This window comes from Equus asinus, chromosome 1 (assembly GCF_041296235.1).
Source record: "Equus asinus isolate D_3611 breed Donkey chromosome 1, EquAss-T2T_v2, whole genome shotgun sequence".
NCBI classification, from domain to species: domain Eukaryota; kingdom Metazoa; phylum Chordata; class Mammalia; order Perissodactyla; family Equidae; genus Equus; species Equus asinus.
The window spans coordinates 169,766,310-169,788,261 of record NC_091790.1 but is presented as its reverse complement, the minus strand read 5'-3'; the positions used below and the strand labels follow the sequence as shown (position 1 = coordinate 169,788,261).

Genomic DNA, 21,952 nt, shown 5'->3' with positions numbered 1-21,952 from the left:
CAGTGCTTGTGTTCAAGTAACCCTTATTTTACTTAAAAACGGCCCCAAAGTGCATCTTTTAAGTGAAAAGGTGAAAGCTCTCAACTTATTAGAAAAGAAAAAAAATTGTATGCTCAGGTTACTAAGATCTACTGTAACTTTTCTTATAATATATTATTATAATTGTTCTATTTTATTATTAGTTATTGTTGTTAATCTCTTACTGTGTCTAATTTATAACTTAAACTTTATCACAGGGATGTATGCATAGGAAAAAACACAGTACATATAAGATTAGGTACTATCTGCAGTTTCAGGCATCCACTGGGGGTCTTGAAAAGTATGCCCTCATGGATAAGGGGGGACTACTGTATATTTTAAAATTAAAATTCTGGAGGCAATGTCAATTGATTGGAGAAGTGAGTCCACAGACAAGCAAAGATAAAAGGCACTAGGACTGCAAAGAAGGATATGGATATGGAACTCAGAGGTGGAACTGACAGGACGTGACAAGTGACTTAGGTATGGTGATGATGAAAAGGAATGAGTTAAAGATGACTCTAGAAATTTCCAAACTCAGTGACCAGGAGAATGATGGTGCCACTATGTAAGAAAGGGAAAACTGGCAAACTGCAAATTTTGGTAGAAAAAATAATAAATTCAGTTTTAGGTATATTAAACTTAAGATGCTGATTGGAAATCTACATGGAAAAGTTCAAATAAGGAAAGTTAAAATTGGGGTTCAGAGGTGAGCCAGGATGAAAGCTGCAGATGAACTCAATCAATGGATATTTATTCACTGCCCACTCTCTGCCCACTCAGTGTCAGCACCAAAATTTACGCCACCAGCACAGCAGTGGTAACATGAGAGTGCATACTCTCAATGGGGGACAAGACCTTGGGAAACTTACATCTACTCATTTAAGAGAAAAGAGGGAAAAAAACCCACTGGAGATTAAGGTAGAATGAAGAGACCAGGGAAAATTTTTAAAGAAGGAAGCTAAAGAGAGGAAGGTGTACAAGCTATTCAAACCCTCAAGAATCTTTCCTAATTCTGCGGACTCCTTCAGAGTACAGATGAAAAAATTCAAAGAAGTGTCAAGCAGGAATCAAGCTCTTCAAAAGAACACTAAGGAACACACACAAATGTCACAAATGTCACAAGGAACCAGTGAGGTAGCAGAAAAGTAAAAAAGAAATATGGTTCTAGCCTTAAATTTGCTATGGTAACCTTAAGTGTATCATTTAGACTCTATATGCCTCGAGTCACTCACACAGAAATAGGAATATTTCTAAAAAAACAGAGTTTGGGGAAAACACCAACATGAACTTAGCAGTATATTGAACGCTACTGAAGGATGTTTAAATATAAGAATTACCGCCCTCAAAGAAGTTATAAATTCATTGTGAACTAAGAATAAGTCATACAAAAGTATTTAACCTAAATACTTTATTTAGAGTTCAAAATGAGAGAATATTAAAGAATGATATATACGCAAGTCATCATTAACATAAATCAGGAGAGTAAATGCTACACTAGTACTCTAGTTTGAAGGGCTTCCCTTATGGACTTGAGTTGTGATCCTACTGACATTTAGCTAAATTCACTCAAACATAGACTGCATTGTATACCCAATAACATAAAGCAATTTAACTGGTTTAAATTACATTTTCCAGAAGCTAGATTGAAACTCTGATTAATGAAGAGGAATTGTTTGATAAAACACTGATGGCAAATAAGGAAAAAACAACTAAGCTGTCGTAGCGCAGGTGACTTCATAACCCTTTGGGTGTATGATTCTCCTAGATGAGTTCTTTGAGAATATGGATCAAGGACAAAGCGCCCTTCAGGAATAGTATACCAATTCTCACACTTAAAAGCTGCTGAAAAAGTGCCTGTCTTTTGACATTGTTGTCATCGTTTAGTAGTATTATTTTCAAATCCTGTTAACTTGATAGAAGAAAACATTGTATTATTACACTTATTGAAAGTTGTTTCATTTGATCATTTGGACTTCTTTCTGGAAATGCCTGTTACTGATTTGCAGAGCTCATTACCTGTCAACATTGCTAACTCCCAAAGGAAGATCACCCACACCAACCTCATGCTTCCACACTATAGAGTATAAAATTGTGATGAACTGGCTGACTGCAAATTCAATCTGTCTTTCTGCATTTGGGAATCTTTTCTTTTTGCTGATCCTCTAGCCATGATTCCCAGTGGCAGCCTATTGTAAACGCCCTCTGCTTTCCCTAAATTCCAAGCTTAGCCTGAATCTAGCCCCTCCACAGATCTGTCAGACCATGAGCACCCAGGACACAGCAATTCCCAGAGCCTAGAATAAGAGTACAATACATGTGGGAAGTTGAATAAATAACTACTAGACTGGCATGGCGTGGCTTAAAAAGGCATGTATCAGGCACATTTGGTTTACAGCCCTAGCTCTGCTTCTCATTCACTATGGGATCCTGGGCAAATTAATCTTTTTATGCCACAGTTTCCTTATCAACAGAATGGTATTTAAGAGCTAACTCAGAGTTGCTATGAAGCAAGGACCTAATGCAAGGCATGGCATATGGCTGGTATTCAGTCATTGTTAGTTTCTTCCCACATCTCCAAGTTGGTCTGCTCTTTGCCAGGATTTATCACCTTTAAATGGATTTTTACACAGCTACAGTTATCATCTTTTCTTCATTTCACTCTCATGGGCAATGAGGAGACATCAATGGGTCTTTATGACTACAAAGTCAATGTTCCTGGCACTGAAGGATTTTCACAATTTAGCTCCATCTTACCTCTTCAAATCTCTCTCATATTCCTCCTCCAAAAATCTTTCTACCTCAGCCAGACTAGACTTACTCAACTTTCCTGAATACATCTTGAACATTTAGATCCCTATGCATTTTTCCTCCCTTTTCAACAACTCTCCAACTACCCATATCCTTCTCATTGTTAAGACATATAGTATTATAATTGTTATTTGTATTATTGGCAACATTTATTGAGTGGTATGTGGCAGATACTGTTCTAAGCAAATCACATGCATTATCTCACTTACTCTTCACTAGCCCTATAAGATGGTCTATCATTATCTGCATTACCGTGATAAGAAAACATATTTTGTCTTTTTTCTCTAGACTGTACACTCTTTTATGACATGAACCATGCCTTGTATTTCTGTGTATGATCATCTAGTTAAGCAGCAATTCAACAAATATGTACAAATTGACTGTAATTTCATCTTATTTTGTTTCTTTTAAGCTGCCAAAATGCTCACTTTCATCAAATCTATCACTTTGTTAAACTATAAAGGTGGTAAAAAGGTGTGATGCTGTGATTTATAATAAGAAATATATATTTGGTCTTAGTCTCCATTTCTGGTACATAGCTCCTAAAACCCTTGGAATTTCCTAAGTGTTGAGAGCTATAAAGGTGTTTTTTGTTATGTTAACGGGTGACTTTTGGAAAATACCTAAGGTAACCTAAGGATGAGGGCTGGATCGTACCATTTGATTAGAGGATTAGAACTTTCAGCTCCCCTCCCCAGAACTCCTTGAGGGAAGAGGGGATGGAGATTGAGCTCTATCACCAGTGGTCAATGATTTAATCAATCATGCCTAAGTAATGAAGCCTCCATAAAAACTCAAAAGGACACGTTTTGGAGAGCTTCCAGGTTGATGAATCAGAATGCATTCACATGCTGTCTTGCCAGTCCCCAAACTCCACAAGGACAGAAGCTCCTTTGTTCAAGACCTTGCCCTATGTATCTCTTTATCTGGCTGTTGATTCATATTCTTTAATATCTTTTGTAATAAACTGGTAATCTAGTGAGTAAACTGGTTTCCTGAGTTCTGTGAGCTGCTCTAGCAAATTAATCAAACCCAAGGAGAGGTCATGGGAACCTCTGATTTATAGCTGGTTGGTCAAAAGAGAGGTAACCTGGTGTGACTAGAATCTGAAATGGAGGGCAATCCTGTGGGACTGGGCCCTTAACCTGTGGGATCTGATGCTATGTGCAGGTAGATGGTATTAGAATGAATTGAACTGTAGGACACTCAGCTGGTATTGGAGAATTGCTTGGTGGGGTGGGGAAAAAAACGACATGTTAGAATTGGTGTTAGAATCTTAAAAGGTCATCTAAATTTTGTAGATGTAGACATTTTTAGGGAGTTGAGTCTATCTGCAGACATACAGTAAAGATTCTGTGTACTGAGCAATAGCAATGGCTAAAGCAGGAGGGTTTGAGTTCTCATAAAAAAATCCTTAGGTGTATTAGGTTACAACAGTTAGATCATTCTTAAGACCAGTCTGAGCAAGACTGAAAAAACTCATGGAAATTAAAAATTATGAACAAGTACAAGCAAACAAAATCCATAAAATATGACAGTAAATTCATCCTCATTTGCACATTTCTTAAGACATTACAATAAGGAAAGAAAAGAAACTCACGAAGTCCCATTCTTCATTGGGTTTGCTGCTACAGGAAAAGCATGATTTTTCTTACATATAAATCAACATCCAACAATATAATCTCTCCTTATGGGAGAAATAATCATTTGGGATGTTTACAAAATATAATGTGCTTCAGGGGACTTTCTCAAATCATATGAGTGACTATAGTAGGTAGCATTTATTTTCCTCTCAGATCTCTTGAGGATTTAGCAGAAACAATGAATTCATAGCTTTCTCTCACAACATATTTAGCAAAATCCAAAGATACAAGGAACCCTTATAAGTAGCCAATAAAGGAAGAGCACATAAATTTCAAGTAATAGTTGAGATAAATTCAGAAATAATGGAAAACTACATACTTTTAAACAAAATTAATAACTAAAAATTAACCAATTTCTATTCAAGTTATGAAAATGAAAATTTTCACACTTGTATAATGCTGTTATCTTTTTTTAAAGACTAAAGATGCTGAAGTTTTCCAATTAGCTTGCTTATGGCTAAGATTGCAAATGAGAAAGGCTACTATGTTGATCAAACCATATGCTTAACTCATAAAGTGGAATAAAAGAAGTGCTAGTGCATAGCACATTCCAGTGAAAAGGAGAAAAAAAAGAAAAGTTAATCAATTCAACTCAATTTTAGCTGAGGGCATTTTTCCACGACTGCTGAACCCTAGCATGTGTCAGGCAGCTAAAATTACACTAAAATGTGTAAGCTCTGTTGTTATTTTAGAGATAATCCAGGAAGCAAAACAAAGCCAAAAATTCTCTCTGCATTTTTAACATGAAATGCTTTAATCCTCAATCAAGTGTATACTTTTTTCTGTTTTAAGATCTTTATGTATGGTTGGTCTCTTCCTTTGTGTATGTTTGAAAGTTTCCAGAATAAAAAGTAAAAGCAAAACAAAAAAAGAACACCAGCAACAAAACTGATTTTGTATGTATTTCCAATACACTGTTCATCCTTTAAAACAATTCTTACCAGTCTCTGTTTCTGAAGTTCTTCTCGAAGTACTCTATCTTCTGGTAAAACATCACATAACAAAAAGTAATTGTCTTGTTCTTCTGTTGAAAGATTAGGAAAGTAAACGAGAAACAATATTTATCATCTTTTCCAGAAGGATTTATTCTTAAAAAACATATATATATATATATATATGTATATGCATATGTCTATGAGGATCTCTCTTCTGGTATATAGTTCTGTTTCAGCTTTATTGAAATTAGGCAACATAAACATAGCAGTTTAATTTTAGCTATCATGAAAGTGAGGGAAATCTAATTTAAGAAAGTAAGATTATTCCTTTGAAATTTTGAATTGTAGGGAAAAGATGGTAGCCAAGAAGTACACTTACCAAATGGAGCTGTGGAATTGATTCTTATCACACTACAAAAATCTGTAACAGGCTGCTCAGTGAACCTTTTCCTCCAATATAAAATGTACCTTAGAACAATCAGAAAGAAAGGATGATGAGAAGACTCAATGCACTATTTACTTTAGAATGACAAGATTTTATAAGGACATTTAATTATCCCAAAGCAACAAATCAAATGTTGTGACTGAAAACTGCCAGAAAATTTGTACACAGAAAGGTGGCAGGGCATTGTAGAAATATGAAATAAATATTTAATGAAATGAAATCATCCTGTAAAGGTGTGGAAACGATTAAACTTTACTATCCCCAAATTCAATAAACAGACATACAGGAGAGTTAAACTGAATTATTTTTAGTAATAATTAAGTTTTTCTGAAATCACATCTAAGTTTATGCGAATTTAAAATGGAACAATGATTAAATAGGCTTTATCACACGTTTTCCGATAAACTGAAAATTGGGTGGTTATCTTATACATCAAAAGAACAGAGGTCATAATAATAACCCAATGAGAAGTCAGTTTAAATTCAATATCTGTATAACAAGACAGAAAAATTCCATACATCCACACTGTGCCTGCAATGAGGCAAATTTAGCCTTTGGAAAAATACTTAAGCTTACAATTCTCGTATCTAATGAGCAGAGTTAGAAGCAGCACACTGACTAAATTTAAAAGCAAGCCTAACACCCAGACCTGCATATCGGATGAAAGAGGCAGTAAGATGACAGGATTCAACAAGCTGTTCATCTTTCCGTTTATCTAACACGATTTATATTGGCAACCGCAATCTCATTTATCAAATGGTACCAAGAAGAAAATGTGTTCTCTTTCATGGGGAGAAAGGAAATGGAAAGGTTGACTCTATAGTTGACAATTTCTCAGGCTACAGAGTTGATGGATAAAACGAGACACTTCGAACAAAGAACCAAAACCTGTAAAACAGATGGGACTCAGTGAAATAAATGAAGTGTACAGAAAGAGTAGGAATTTGGATATTTTAAATGGCTTGATATAGCATCTAGCAGTGCCCTGTACATAGTAGGTCCACAATAAATATTTTAAAGAGGTAGAAGAGCATTTGAAGATTCCTGTAAGGTTTTCTAAGTAACCTCTAACTCCCAATATTTTGTCTCCTTTTAACTTTTTATTCTTACCTCTCTTTTTCTTAACAGTAATTTCCCAATCCCATGGTGCTCTATAGAAACGGCATTCATGTATTAGAAAAAAATATGTGCTGGGAGGGAAGTCTGAGAGAAAGAGAGAACCACGACATGAGCTAATATAAAACAAAAATATAAATGGATGACAACAGTGAGTACAGAATATATAAAGAAAAGAAGTAAAGGAATAATGTATAAACATAGAACCACGTTTTAATTTTTTCTTCTCATGTATAACCGTACTGTCAATACTGTCAATCTGGATGGGTAAGAAAGGGGAGAACTTTCCTTACAGAATAGGGCTAGACCTTACCTTAAGAGATCTGAAAATGACATATCTTAGGCTCCAGCTCAGCCTCAAACTATAAATACTATAAATGATGCACTATGACTCTATGGTTAGCTCCCTGGCTTCCATATTAGAAGTATCAGAAGAAAGCAAGTGCACATTAGATCCATCGAAATACACAAAAAGAGGAAAAGTATCTACAAAAGGCTGAAACATATTTCCTCAGCCACCCTGGGCCAGCTTCGGCACCCTCCAGTTCTTAGGACCTTACATAACTACTCTTACTCTCCTCTTCATTCCTCATGAGTTGCTTTACTTCCCCTTGGGAGAGAGAGGAAAAAGGGAGAAAGAAAAGGCAAGAGAAGACTTAAGAGACTAAAAATGACATTTCCAGCCACGTTTCTTATTCTCCCTTCAGCATATTTTCTGTTGCAAAGTGGTGACAGGAATGAAGGAACACAGGAGAACTTCTACGGGAGACGTCAGGAATAGAAGACGGATTGTTCTTCCAAATTGAAATAGAGAGGCATCTATTTTCATGACTAATCAAATTCATACAGCAGAACCGGATGCTGAGATAACTTATTTAAAAAAACAGGACAGCCAAGTTCTATCTGGAGTTCCCTCATGGCTACCAGTAGAATGTGCCAAGGAGAGGTTCGTCACTCCTGATTACCACTCCACTGAAGACCAGCTAGGTGATATCCTCTGGACAAAACTGAGAATAGTGGTCAGCCCTTGATGAGCTCCATTCTGGGTCTAGATTTGTTAAAAGGCAGTGACAACTCCTTGAATATACAGGCTGCTTACCTTAGGAAGATGTTCACAGACTTAGAACAGTATCTCTATGAAACTCCATGAAGTAGATGACTAGGTTAAGAGCTGTACTAGTGACCAGACTGTCCCTTGAACTGCCATTGACTTATTTTTGGGTTAGAAAAGTCAATACAATGAGTTTCTTGTCTGACAGATCTTGCGCTAGAAGAAGTGTTCCTTTTTAAATTAAGACTTCGGTTAAACTCTCACAGCTGACGATTTACTAACTGACTCCACCAGCCCCCAGGTAATAGTGAACAGAGGAGCAGGGACTTTGCATTCAGAGATATGAACCTGAATTTAAAGTTTTTTAAGTTTTCTGAAATTCACATTACTCATTTGCAAAATAAATTATTGATAATTAAGTAGGATAATACATGTAAAGCAGTGTTTAACATCCTGGGTGTTTAATACATGGTAGTTATTATTATAAGAAAAAGTAACATTTGGATGAGATTAAAGTAGTAAAGAATTTGTTTATTTTAGAGAAATACTGGTGCTTAAACAACAAAAACAATAATGTCAACAAACATTTCATGAACAAGTCAAAACAGTTCTATTAGTAGTATCAGAGGGCACATATAGGTGGCTATGGTGGTGGTAGAGTAGAGTGATGATGATGATGATGACGATAAGGATGACAATTATTAGCAGCTATCATTACGGAGACCTTACCTTCCCAAGGTCACACAACTAGAATGTCAGAATTGGGATGTGAACTTGGTCTCTCTGGCTCCAAACTGAAACTCAGATCTTCTACAACACAGGGCCTCTAGTATCAAGTGAGAAGCGGTCTATACAAGAATTGCAGAAAAGGGAAGACAGGGACAGAAAAAAGTCCCTAGAATTATAGTTGTAATGGATACTTGAAGCATTTTTTTTTCCCTTAAAGACCAAGGAGAAGGTTTTGCTTTTTTTTTTCTTGAGGAAGATTAGCCCTGAGCTAACATCTGCTGCCAATCCTCCTCTTTTTGCTGAGGAAGATTGGCCCTGAGCTAACATCTGTGCCTGTCTTCCTCTATTTTATATGTGGGACGCCTGCCACAGCATGGTGTGATAAGCGGTGCATAGGTCCGCACGTGGGATCCAAACCAGTGAACCCTAGGCTGCCAAAACGGAAGGCACGAACTTAACTGCTATGCCACTGGGCTTGCCCCAGGTTTTGCTCTTTGACAAAGCAAAACTGAACTACAGAAATGGAGTTTGAAGAAACTTCTGAAACGCATACTACCTAATAGTAGCTCTTTATCTGAATCGCTCTAACTTCCTGCCTAAGTACTGAAAGCTGACACCAGCTGTTTGGGGCTGTTGGTTTGGAATTGCTTGGCTAGGCAAGAGGTGCCAAGACATGCCCCTACAGAGGTAACAACGTCCTGGTTCTAACAGTCAATGGGTCTTAGTCTGCAAGAACTTCCATATTTGAGTACTGTCTCCTTGATCTTCGAAGAGAAGGTTCTCATCACGTACTTATTTTGTATCAGAGTCTACTTCAAGGTCGTAGGCACAAGGGTAGCAATTACTAACACCAAATGACTGAAAATCACGGGGAGATTCTGGCTGGCAGAACCTTGATTGCCCTCTTCAAATAGTTAGGGAGGGCTTCCCAGGGGATAAAGGGGGAGAGAATACTGCTATATGCTCATAGTCTGGCAGTCTTTACATTGGTTAAACGTTATTTTATTGTTCCATGAATAAGTAGTCATGAATTTTGGAAATGATGTTTTTCAGATACCATCTCTAGGAACAACTCTGAGATGTTGTTTGGTAGCTTCTAAGGGAAGGAGGACAAAGCAAGTATTGAGCCCCAAAGGCACAAAATTGTCATTTGCGTGTTCTCTTCCTGACGGAAGGGTGGGTGACAACAACATCAAAGAAAAAATCATGTTACAAAAACAAAACATAACCATAAAGTACCATACAATTTACACACATAAAATTATGTATATCTTATTGTAGTATACTATATAAACAGATCTGAAATGCAACATACACTTGACCTTAGTCAAAATTTAAGATGCAACCTAATTAGACATGTAACAGTACTTTAGTTTATAATTAGAGTTAAGAAGTGTCAATACAGTATATACATTTCCCTGTGGTTAGTAGAAGCATTCAAATAAATTGTATTCAATTGAAAGATGGCTTAAAGATAGCAGATCTTCAAAACATGCTTCTTGTGGCATTTTTCCCCATCCACTAAAACATATTTTTCAATTATAAGGGATTACTTAGTATTTCTCATCTTCATTTTTCCCTACTTCTTCAGTTTATTTAAAGCTACAATTGCAGTCATTCAATATATAAAGGCAGCCAAGAAATAACATGTAGTATGAACCCTTTATTTGAATGACAGTTATCAAAGCATTTCATACTTTACTAAAAAGGTCATAAAAGTAATTATTAAGTCATCAGCAAATACTTTTTTCTTTTAAAAGAACTTTAATCATGTCTCCCAAAATTGCCTCACAAAAAAATCTTTGTAGTAATATCTTGCCTACATTGTAACTGGTGTGCTTATTGACAGAAGCATAAAGATTTGAGATATGGCTCTTAGTTAAGTAGCATTGAATGAGTGGATTTAATATAGAAAGGGGCAAGAATGATGGAGTTAACATTTAGCATCTGGAGAAACTTTATCTACTGAATAAAGCTGGCAAATAGCTCAGTATAAATAACTATGTTAAATGGTTCAAAGGAAAGATTTTTATTTTGTTTTTGTTTTATCCCCTCTGCCTGAGAAAGTTTTACTGTTACTTTGTTCCAATAAAGAAAATGTCAAATATATTTAACACGAAAACTTATAACTTATTTCCTGTAAAGCTCAAGGTAAGTCCATCTCTTATTTATCATCTTTACTACTTATTGTACTCGGAAGTAACTCCTCTCTGAGAAGTCATATATATATGAATTATTCAATCTGTAAAGAAGTTCTGAGTGAATTAATTCATGCCAACTGAACCTCGTACTGTCCCCCACACGCCCTTATAACGGCTTTTCTAAAGTTATGAAAAAGTCAGGTAATGTTGAGAAGATTCCAATTTAACTCTGATCACAAATAGTCAATGCTTGGTGTTTTGGAGAGGAATTTTTAGATTCCCTAAATAGTAGGAGGGCATTATCTAAAGGAGATTGAATATATTAAAAAGTATTTAAAAGCACCAGAGTTTACTCATACACAGTCCTGGTAAATTTGAATTAATCACATTTTTACTTCCTGAGAGTGAAAATTTTATATAATTAGGAAGATAGTTGACAAGGAGAACCTAAGTTTTCAAATTTAAAGTATACATTAACTATACATTTTATTTAGAAAGCATTTAGATACATATCTTTTTCTTTTTAATTAAAGCATCCATTTTATTACATAATTGCATTTAGAGGGTGATTGATCCCAACATTTAATTATTGACTCCTAAACTCTGAGACCAAGTAAGTAATTTGATTTTTCCTCCCCGCAAATGGATGAGGTTAACATCAATGATAAAAAAGAGATAGATTAGTACAAATACAGCTACTCAGATATCATACACAATCATAAACATTCAGTCATTCCTCCCAGATTTTAGGAGAAGAGAAAGAAAAATCTTAACATTGCTCAATTATCACTGGTAGGTAATAATTTTCTACAATTCCTGAGGGAGAATTTCCATTTATATGACAAAACAGAGTAAAAGAATAGTTTCACATCCAAGAAGTGCTGAGTAATACAAGACTTATAAAAGACTAACTCATTCGATAGTAGTGTCATTGGTTATTTGAATAAGAACAGAATCCCAAGATCTCTAGATTAAGAAATGTCTAAAACAAAATCAACAGATCTGACTACGTGTAACTAGGTATCATACATGAGAAAGTTCTGGGAGTACTCTGGGACATATATACATATGTGAGATATATATATATATACATAAACACACAGATATTTTAATTGAAAAGGAAGAACAATGAATGAGAATGGGAAGCATGGAGTGGTCCTCTAAAAGTATGTAAGAATTAGTTTATTCTATCACTTGGTGGCCTATATAATTCATGTAACTCTCCTCCCCTACTCTGTTCTATTTCTTCTCCCTGACCAGACAGCACCAAAGTCTACTCCAAAATAGCAATGCAGACTGGATATAAGTAGCCATAACACAGAAGGGATGCAGCAGACATTTAGTATTGGTGCTAGGCAGTTGAGAAGGACATGAAGGGTTAGAGAATAGCTAATATTACCCCTGTGGGTATTCTGGCTATTCCAACTTAAAAACGAACTGTCATTCTAGAAGTTTAGGCTATTTAGAATCCTGAATGAAATTTTCTCAAAAGTCAAATTTTACAAATGATAATTAGGTTTTCAGACCATCGTAAACGCTTATTGAAAACTCAAGGTATATTTGCAGAAAACTAAGATTTCAAACATATCTTTGGTAATTAAAATATAATGAAATTTTTGGCTACCAATTAGGTATAAAAGATGTCTCAGGCACTAGCAGGTGCTATACATACCTTGTTTTATATAATACTCAACATTCTTATGAGGACTGGTGTTACCCTCATCTTACCCCTAAGAAATTCATGCTTACAGTGGTTAAGTAGCTTGCTAAAAGTCACATGGTTAGGAAGTCCCCAAGTCTGCATTCAACCCTAGGCCTGCCTGGTTTTATAGTTCACACTTTAACAATATAGCTTGCTGCTTTGCAAGACTCAACATAAGAAAGAAGCTGCTTGCTAGCAATGTGGTCTGGGAGATACAGTTTAGATGCAGAGATATGACAATATCTGGGCTACTTTAATGTTTTGTAGAGAAATCAGCACAGAATATCTCAAAATGGTACCTTACCAGATATACCAAAATGTATGTTTTCAGTAACTATATAAAGCTGGTAACTACCATGATGTCGTTTCTATGGAAAACTTTCCAAGTTTCAACTAATCATGACATGAACATAACTATTCCACTACAGCTGCTTAAGAGAAGACATTTCTCTTGGACTGTTACTTCTGGGAATTAAGAATTGGGGAAAAAAGGAATAATTGACCATGTTACTTGTCTGTTGGTATAGATCATTCTAAGTCCGGTGCTCATAAATTGGAGTCTAGCTCACTTTGGTTCCTGGCTGTGGAGGTCAAGTTCCTACATTTCACACATGCCCAAAGTTGGCAGTTCTTCAACTACTCACCTCTATCTGACTTTCTTCCTCTCAGTACCTCAGTCATTGATGTCAACAGCTGTCTACTCTTATACCCCTGTGGTTTGTTGAACAACTCAATTTCTTTCTGGTTTTCAACCTCATCACATGACTTAAGCTGAGAGTTCTTTGGACAATGTCCTTTTGGCTTGAAAGGCTCTAAGGATTCCTGTTCCCAAATACTGCCCTTTGGGTGGCATTTTACCACATCTATTCTGGACTTTCTGGAAGGACTTACTCAGTTGGAAAATGCCTATGGCCTGAAACATGAAACGAACATCAGTCTAATAGGGATCAATAATGTCAACAACCTCGGGGAATGTGGCAAAGAGAATACTATCTACTCTTTGGAAAGTTGGTCTGTTTCCAGAATTTGTAGGACATGCAACAGTATGTGATATTCTCAGATACAACTTACACACTCAAGTAGGCAAGTGAATGCAAAGATTTTTTAAAAAGTCTAAGGAGAAACCTGAGAAAGAATATGAATTTTCATATTTGTATAGGAATATCTTACACATAAGTTATGACTTTCCTCTAAGAATAATGAATTGAATTCTTTTATGGACAAAAAAAAATTTACCTTTGGAAATCAGCAACCAACTTGACATCAGCTATGACAATCTTATGTTCAATAATCATGTGCTTCAGAAGTTTGTCTTGTTCAGCCACAGGAAAATGCTCTTCACAGAAAATACAAGGCACAGATGGAGAACCTTCTAAAGTGGTGGTGCCACCTGGATTTTCTGGCAGAGAAAGTGGCTCCAAGATACAATCCTTACTGTCTGGGAGAGACAAAAAGAAAAAGAAAAAAGAGAAAAGCTGAAACCAATTCTCTTTAGAAGGAAGATTTCTCATCTTCTGCATTAAAAAGATCCTAAATATATTTACATATCTCCAAAATGAAAAATACATAGTGTCAGAGAGCAGTATACTTTAGTATCATTTTAAACAGCTTCTGCAACCCAGAGGGAGTATTGCAAAGCAGCAAGAACTCCCCATTTGTTGGCTTGAATGGGGGAAATCCATTTGTCAGGGCAGCTGTTCAAGCCTTCTTCTTGGACACTGGCCAATGGCAGCAATTCTGGGGGTACTTGGAAGGGGAAGGCTGCAACATGCTGGATTAAGGTTCTAAGGCCCAACTGTGACCTATGGCTCAGAGTCATCACACTATGGGAAGTAAATGGTATATGCTGAGGCCATAGATGATGCCACACCAGTCTTTTAAACTGCTTCTTGTTACACTTGCAAACTCTTTCCAGTTTCTGATTATCTGTCATGTGCAAAGAAGATAGCTCTTATATTGTGTTGACACAGCATGTGCTGGGTGGCCCAGGTGGCAATTTTTGATGTTGATTTATGACTACCATTTGCTTATTTATGCAATTATGTATCATAATTCAAGTTCTTGTGAACAAAGAGATGAATGCTCAATTACTAGAGACACACGGTAAACATTTTCTCTTGTCTATACTATTCCTTTTCCTAACATCACCTATAGTATCTTTAAGAGTTGAGGTGTGTAAGGTCCGCAGCTCTGAATTTAGGGTCTCAAACTACAGCCATTTGTGCCAGGAGCCCTCTTCAGTCTCTCAGGGTGAAAGGCTGGACTTGTTACCTTACATAGGCTATTGAGGAGTTAGTAAGCAGGCAACTAGGGTAAGGCATTTGGCATCTGAGGAAGGGCAGGGAAGCTTCTTCAGAAAGACAGCCATTCTATAGACAACAGTCTTTGGAATTAGGTTACTATTAATTCTGTTAAATTTTATTTCTTATTTTTATCTTACTTCATCTTACTTCTAAAGGCCTTCTTAATTGAATAATTGATTCATTGATTCAGTTCCTGGTACAGTGTTGGCCATGGCCTAAGAATTGGATAAGTGATGTAAGAGGACAGACAGTATTCATTTGCTCTCTTAAAAATCAGCTGAGTACCTACGGAATGCTGATCTTTCCTGCTCATTGTTGCATGACATGATCCTTACTATCAAGGCTAAAGTGCTCATAATTTGTTTGAATGTACAAATAAGTCACAAGGATAAAGAGAGAGAGAATGTACAGGGTTTACGAGAGCATGGGGATAGGGGAGTCACTTAACTGAGCTAGAGAGGGAAGGCATCCCACAGGAGATGTCCTCTAATATATCACTTACAATACTTTGCTTATATTAAAGTATGTTAAATCAAACTGTTTATCTTAGTTCCATACAATTATTTAATACCAGAAAAGGTGAAAACAGGGTATACATGACAATAGGAAGAATACTTAAAATATACAAGCACTTCAGAAGCACTATTAAAATTGGTGTGTTAGCAATTATTATATTTATTAAATTAGGTAATGGAATCAAGGAGTTTTGGAATTCTATAGTTTTCAGTTGTAGGTTGTATTCTTCAGTTGTAGGCTAACTTCTGTAGGAACTTAAACCCCCATGCGAAAAAACAGGATGGGGGAAAAGAGATAAGTAATATACTTACAAAACTCTATAATAATATTTTACATTCAGATGAATAGGACAACAAAAGGCAGCATATTCTAAATAAAATTAACAACAGTAAATATTATCAGCCATCTAGGAAATAACAAATACTCTATTATACCCTTCTCCCAAAGTTTGAATGAGATATTGGTAAATTCATTTTGCATGACTGCAGAAAACAATGTATTAATAATCATCACCAACAGCAAGAACTAACATTACAAAGCGCTTGCTATTTGTAAATTACCAGCAAAGCGCTTTAGGGTACTTTCTCAATTACTCCTAACTATCTTATTCGGTTAGTACTATTATAAGCCCCTCTTTTAGATAAGAGAATTGAGACTTAGAAAAGTTAAATAATATTCCAAAGTCACAGCACTAGTCAGTGGCCTAAGCATAGTAAGTTGAGCCCAAATTCAAACACTATATCACTCTGACCCCTGTACCAAAAGGCATGTCCCCAACTCTCTGTTTCTTCTTTAATCCTGTTTTGAACTAATACATATTTACAAGCCACACTGAATGTATATGTATTCTGCCAGCGTCCTGCAGTCTTCCCATTACTACCTCCACCAGCAACTCTTAAACCGATCTCAGGAGCCCTCATCCTCCAGAAACCACTGGGTACAGTTGATCTCTATCACTGTCTTTATTCTTTCCTAAGGCTTTACAGTAAACTCTCTACTACTCTACTGTGGTTCATTTCTTTTCCGTTTTATAATTTCAATGCCCAGTTTCTCTTTTTTCACGTTACTCCTAAGAGAATAGACCCAAATAAACACACATACTAGAACCAAATTGCTTGTGGTCACTGTAAAGGTATACAGGAACAAAATCATAAACATGCAAATTTCATGTATGAGGAACTTCTGTTTTGGGAGTTACTAAGTTGTATTTGGGAACTTGAGCTACCATGTATTCCAGAAAATAAAAATTTTAGTATAATATTTTTATACAACAAGATTTTACAGTTTTCTCTCTGACTTCCTAATCATTTAGCATTGTGCTCAAATTTATAACGGCACTGATCATATAAAATAATTTGTTTACCTGTTACTCCTTCCCCCTTCAGACTGTTAATCCCTGGAAGGCAAGGTCATCTTTATTGACCTGGCACGTCCAATGTATGTTAGTTATCCCACCATGACCACCATCACCATGGTGTGTTTATTTTGTGCTGGGCATTGTTAAGCCCTTTAGATGTACATTATTAACTCAGTTAACCCTCACAAGAATCCTATGACAGAGATTCCATTTCTACCCCTGTTTTACAGTTGAGGAAACTGAAGCACTGAGGGGCTAAGTTCTTGCCCTAGACAGCTAGTAAGTGGTGGAGTCAGAATTTGAATCCAAGCAGTCTGGCTTAAGCATTAGCACTCTTAACCTGTACACGACATTAAGGAGTTTAGTCGTTTTCCTATAGGAAGTAGAGCCACTCCTATGTTTTAAACCGATATGGGGATATTGGACTGGAAAGAGGCAAGTCTCAAGATGAGGAGATCAACCAGTTGGGAGACTACTGCAGATGTCCAAGTCTGAGGGCTTGTTTGAGGCAGCAATGTGAGCAGTATTTAGGGAGGAGGGTCAGAGGAGATAACACAGAGATTAAACTGACAGTTCCTGGTTAATGGTTGGGAGTGAAGGAGAAGATGACTAGGAAGCCTCCCAGGTTTCTGGCTGGGAAGATGGTATGAATGGGGGTAATAGTCACCAATCTAAAAATACATGTAGAGAAGCAGGTTTTTTGTTTTGCAAGAGGGATGAATAACAAGTTTTAGATGAGCTCTGATGATCTGCTCAGAAGTGAGATATTCCTGACACGGCTGGTGCACAAGGGGGGCAGTGATGGGCGTCTCATGTGATGTATTTGCACTATTCTCTTTGTTTGCCATGCCCTTCCTCTCTGGGTCCTCTTATGGGCTCGATCCACTCCACCTCTCCACGTCCAACAATAGCAAATATCTCTGTTGTAACTAATTATTTACGTGTATCTCTGCCACTTGGGTAGTCTGTGAACACCTAAAGGTTAAGGACTATGTCTTACTTATTTTCATATTTATAGTGTAGACTATACAGTGCCTAAAATATAGATGGTATTTGATAAGTGTTTGTTGGATGAAAAAATGAAAGAATGAACAACAGACCAGAGGTATTTACAACTAGAGCTACACCTTTAACTCACGTTTCTAGGGAAGTCCTATTTCAGGGAAGACCAGTGGCTGTCTATCTTTAGGAAAACTTTCTCTGCCCAGGATTAAGAGTAGTCCAACTATAATTACAGCCAGATTTTTAGTGCTGTGGGCCTTCAAGTAACAGGCCCATTAGTAATTGATAAATAATGATGTAAAAATTACATTGAATTCTAAGATAATAAATATTATTGAGTATAATAAAAGCATTATTATAGTTAATTAGGGATTTTTAAATTCATTTAAAATTTTTCATGTAAAGATACTCTCCAGTGAACAATGAACAAGTGGCATTTGGAATGTGGAATAAATTATACCACTCCATCAAAGGATGTTTCTACAGGATAGACCTGAATCCTAAATATATTATTTTAATTTAGAGCAGTGGTTGCCAAATCTGTTTGTGTTTCATCGTCTGGAGGACTTTTTCTTTTTTTTGGTGAGGAAGATTGGCTCTGTGCTAACATCTGTGCCAATCTTCCTCTATTTTGTATGTGGGACATTGCCAGAGCATGGCTTGATGAGTGGTGTGTAGGCCTGCACCCAGGATCCAAACCCACGAACCCTGGGCCACTGAAGTGGAACACGTGACCTTAACCACTATGCCATGGGCTTGCCCCTGGAGGACCTTTTAAAAGTACTGATTTCAAGACCTTACTGTAGACAGAGGAAATGCAATTTTTACCAAGCAGTAGTCCCTAGACTGAAGCCTGGGAATCAGTGGTTACGAGGATGATCACATGGTGATTGTGAGCATCCTGATCATACATGAGAGTGGAGGAAAAGCACACAAATTAGGTGACAAGGCCTTGTGGCAAAACTTACTTGATGGTCTATTCTGTCCTATAGAGAGCCCCTCAAACACTAAGCAATAGGCCAGCAGATGTAACTCTGTAAGATTTGTCTAACAGATTGTTATTTCCAGCTGTCACCACAAGAAATATATCTACTACTTACCACATGGTAAAAAGACAACAGATGCAGAAATATATAATTCTTTGATACAGGGACCTTGAACTCTAAAAGGCAAAAGGAAGTAAATTATCTAGCTCCTTTCAGCAAAAAGGCAAAGTATCTTGGAAATTCTGCCTTGGCCCCAAATCGGCTTCACACATTTGTTACAAATTAACAACAAATTATCTGCTCTAGTTCTCACTTTGAACAGCCACTCTGTTCAAATGAACTGTAAAAAATACCATCCTAAGAGAGCTGAGTTTTTGAGGAGATTCTAGTTGATTATGAAAAATTTGGTTGACTCTGGGTAAGATCCACAAAGTGTCAAATTATTATTTTAGGACAGTGCTTCTCAAAGTTTAATGTACATATAATCACCTGAAGATTTTGTTAAAATGTGGATCATGATTCAGCAGGTGTGGTGACCAGGGAAATGTGCCAGTCAAATCTCCCGCTGCTCTGAGCATAACTGAAAGATGGCCTCAGGTGTTGTGCTCTGAAACCCTACTCGCACTGAAGCCAAGCTTTCCACAGGCTCTCTCAGTAAATGATTACAGGCAACAGAAATAGCAAGGCACACTCCTTCCTTTGAGAAACGGAGGTTCACTGACATGTAACATTGGCTGGAAGACTTCCCATGGGCTTGCCAGAAACTTGCTTAGAACCGTGCTGCAGTCTGAGATTCTACTCACCCCTCCTCCCTTCCCTCTTTCCTTCCCAGAGGTCAGACCTACAATGCAACTTCCTCCAGCTCCCTCTCCTTTTTCTCTCTTCTGCTATCTTCCCCAACAAACCTCTTACACACCAAATCCTATCTTGGAGTGTGCTTCTTGGACACCATGAACTAACAAAGTAGGTCTGGGAGGTAGAAGGGCTTAAAATTCTGCATGTCTGAGTTCCTACTTGATGTCAGTCTGCCCATCTACAAACCATACTTTGAGTAGTAAAGTTCTAACTAAGGAACAAACAAGTCATGAATTCATAATACATCCATGTGCTAAAATAGGTAACCCTAGACTTGCAATGTATCCTTACTGCCAAGTAGATAAAGGCTGCTGGTGCTTTGAAGGAAAAATAAGAAGCCTTTGAGGTTTCCGTCCTCTTTAAGTCAAATGAGAGAAAAAAAGCTCACATCAACAAAGAATTGATGAGAAATTTTTCAGCATTCCATTGTAGGGAAGTGCAGAACACCTCACACATCATTTCCCCTTTAAGAAAGGCATCACAATTTGCTTGGCACACTACCACACTACTACTGAAACTCTAAAAAAAATAAAGCAGTAATTTGGTGATATACTCAACCAAGACCAAAATGGTTTAGCTGCTACTCTATCACACTCTGATAATCTAATTAATTGATAACCATCATAAAAACTGGAATTTCAAGATTGGCAGGGTATTTTGTTTGTTTTTGCTGTTTCAGTTCAGAAAATGCTATAAATAAGTTGCTAGTTTCCAAAGTAAACATCTCCTTTACATTTATTCTTTATTTATATTAGTGTAATTTATTTGAGTATAGCTTTCTTAAGTTTTATTTTGTCAAGGCTGAATAATATTTTCAGGTAGGCCTGTTCTCTAAGTTTTTGATTTGACAGACATCGTATCTTTCCATAGGACTCCAACACCTAGTCAATCTCATTTATTATCTGTTGATTTTATTCTGATAATTAAACTCCAAGAAGGTAACTTTATTTCTAAATTCTTGAGGATTTTTCTCTCTCAGACTAAAAATGGCCTTCTAGTTCCTAAACAAATCAGTTATTTAGTTACTAAGAGTGTGTGTCCCTTACAGATGCCTTTGGAAAATGGAAGAGACTGAGTCTAGTCTTTTTAATCACAAAGCTCAGAGTAAGAATATAAGACCCTTATTTAATTACCTCTGGGCTAATAATTCATTTTGTAAATTATTTATTTTTGAGGAAGATTAGCCCTGAGCTAACTACTGCCAATCTTCCTCCTTTTGCGGAGGAAGACTGGCCCAGAGCTAACATCTGTGCCCATCCTACCCTACTTTTTTTTTTTTTAAAGATTTTATTTTTTCCTTTTTCTCCCCAAAGCCCCCCGGTACATAGTTGTGTATTCTTCGTTGTGGGTTCTTCTAGTTGTGGCATGTGGGACGCTGCCTCAGCGTGGTCTGATGAGCAGTGCCATGTCCGCGCCCAGGATTCAAACTAACGAAACACTGGGCCGCCTGCAGCGGAGCGCGCGAACTTAACCACTCGGCCACGGGGCCAGCCCCCCTACCCTACTTTTTTTATATGTGGGACGTCTACCACAGCACGGCTTGCTAAGTGGTGCCATGTCCGCACCCGGAATCCGAACCGGCAGACTACAGGCCGCTGAAGCAGAACGCATGCCTTTAACCACTGAGCCACCAGGCTGGCCCCTTATAAATTATTGAGGCCCAATATTTAAAAGATTAATTTACTGTCTTCCTAGTAAGAGTGGGAAAATACGGAGGGATGGACAAATAAATCAGCGTTCATACACATTCTCTCTCAATACTACACTGAGACTACTGATGAAGCTGTGTTGAATCAGTATCCTCATATATAGCTGGCAGGTTTGCCACTTCCTTTTCATATGAAAACAGGGTCATATACACATTCAACTCTTAAACCTAATAAACCCATGCTTGAAAATTTAAGGAGCTAATTTAACACAAGCAAAAAGCTATGAAAACTTTATTACACCACCACCTATAAAGCAAAGTAAGAGAAACAACCTAAATGTCATGCAAATGAAAATCAGTTCTACAAAATATGGTATATTGGTGCTGTATATTATGCATTTGATAAACGGTAGTTATGAAGACAATGGAGAAATATTGCAAAATATGATTGATAGTAACTGAAAAGAGCCTAATCCAGAATGAATTGCACATAATACCTCACACACATACACACAAACATACATGTACATATACTCACAAAAATGTCTAAAGTTTGAAAGAAATATACAAAAAGAAAAACAATGAGAGATTACGAATGTATTTATTCATCCAAAATGTTAACACTGAAAAAATTTAAAATAAAAAGCATGTTATCTGATGAGTTCCTCAATGTGACTGTGACAGACAAAATTAC

At 36.8% G+C, this 21,952-nt stretch overlaps 1 protein-coding gene across 2 annotated transcripts in view; it reads right to left on the bottom strand.

The window, feature by feature from the left end:
• ZNF277 (zinc finger protein 277) overlaps window positions 1-21,952 on the bottom strand; it is a 110,854-nt gene that overhangs the window by 40,474 nt on the left and 48,428 nt on the right. Inside the window, exons 2-4 of one of the 2 annotated variants that reach the window (XM_014849981.3) lie at window positions 13,828-14,029; window positions 5,787-5,875; window positions 5,414-5,496 (exon numbers count right to left, since the gene is read on the bottom strand). In XM_014849981.3, coding sequence (XP_014705467.1) covers window positions 5,414-5,496; window positions 5,787-5,875; window positions 13,828-14,029 — 374 coding nt within the window. The remainder of the gene's footprint in view (window positions 1-5,413; window positions 5,497-5,786; window positions 5,876-13,827; window positions 14,030-21,952) is intronic. The other variant, XM_014849982.3, reaches the window with a different exon arrangement.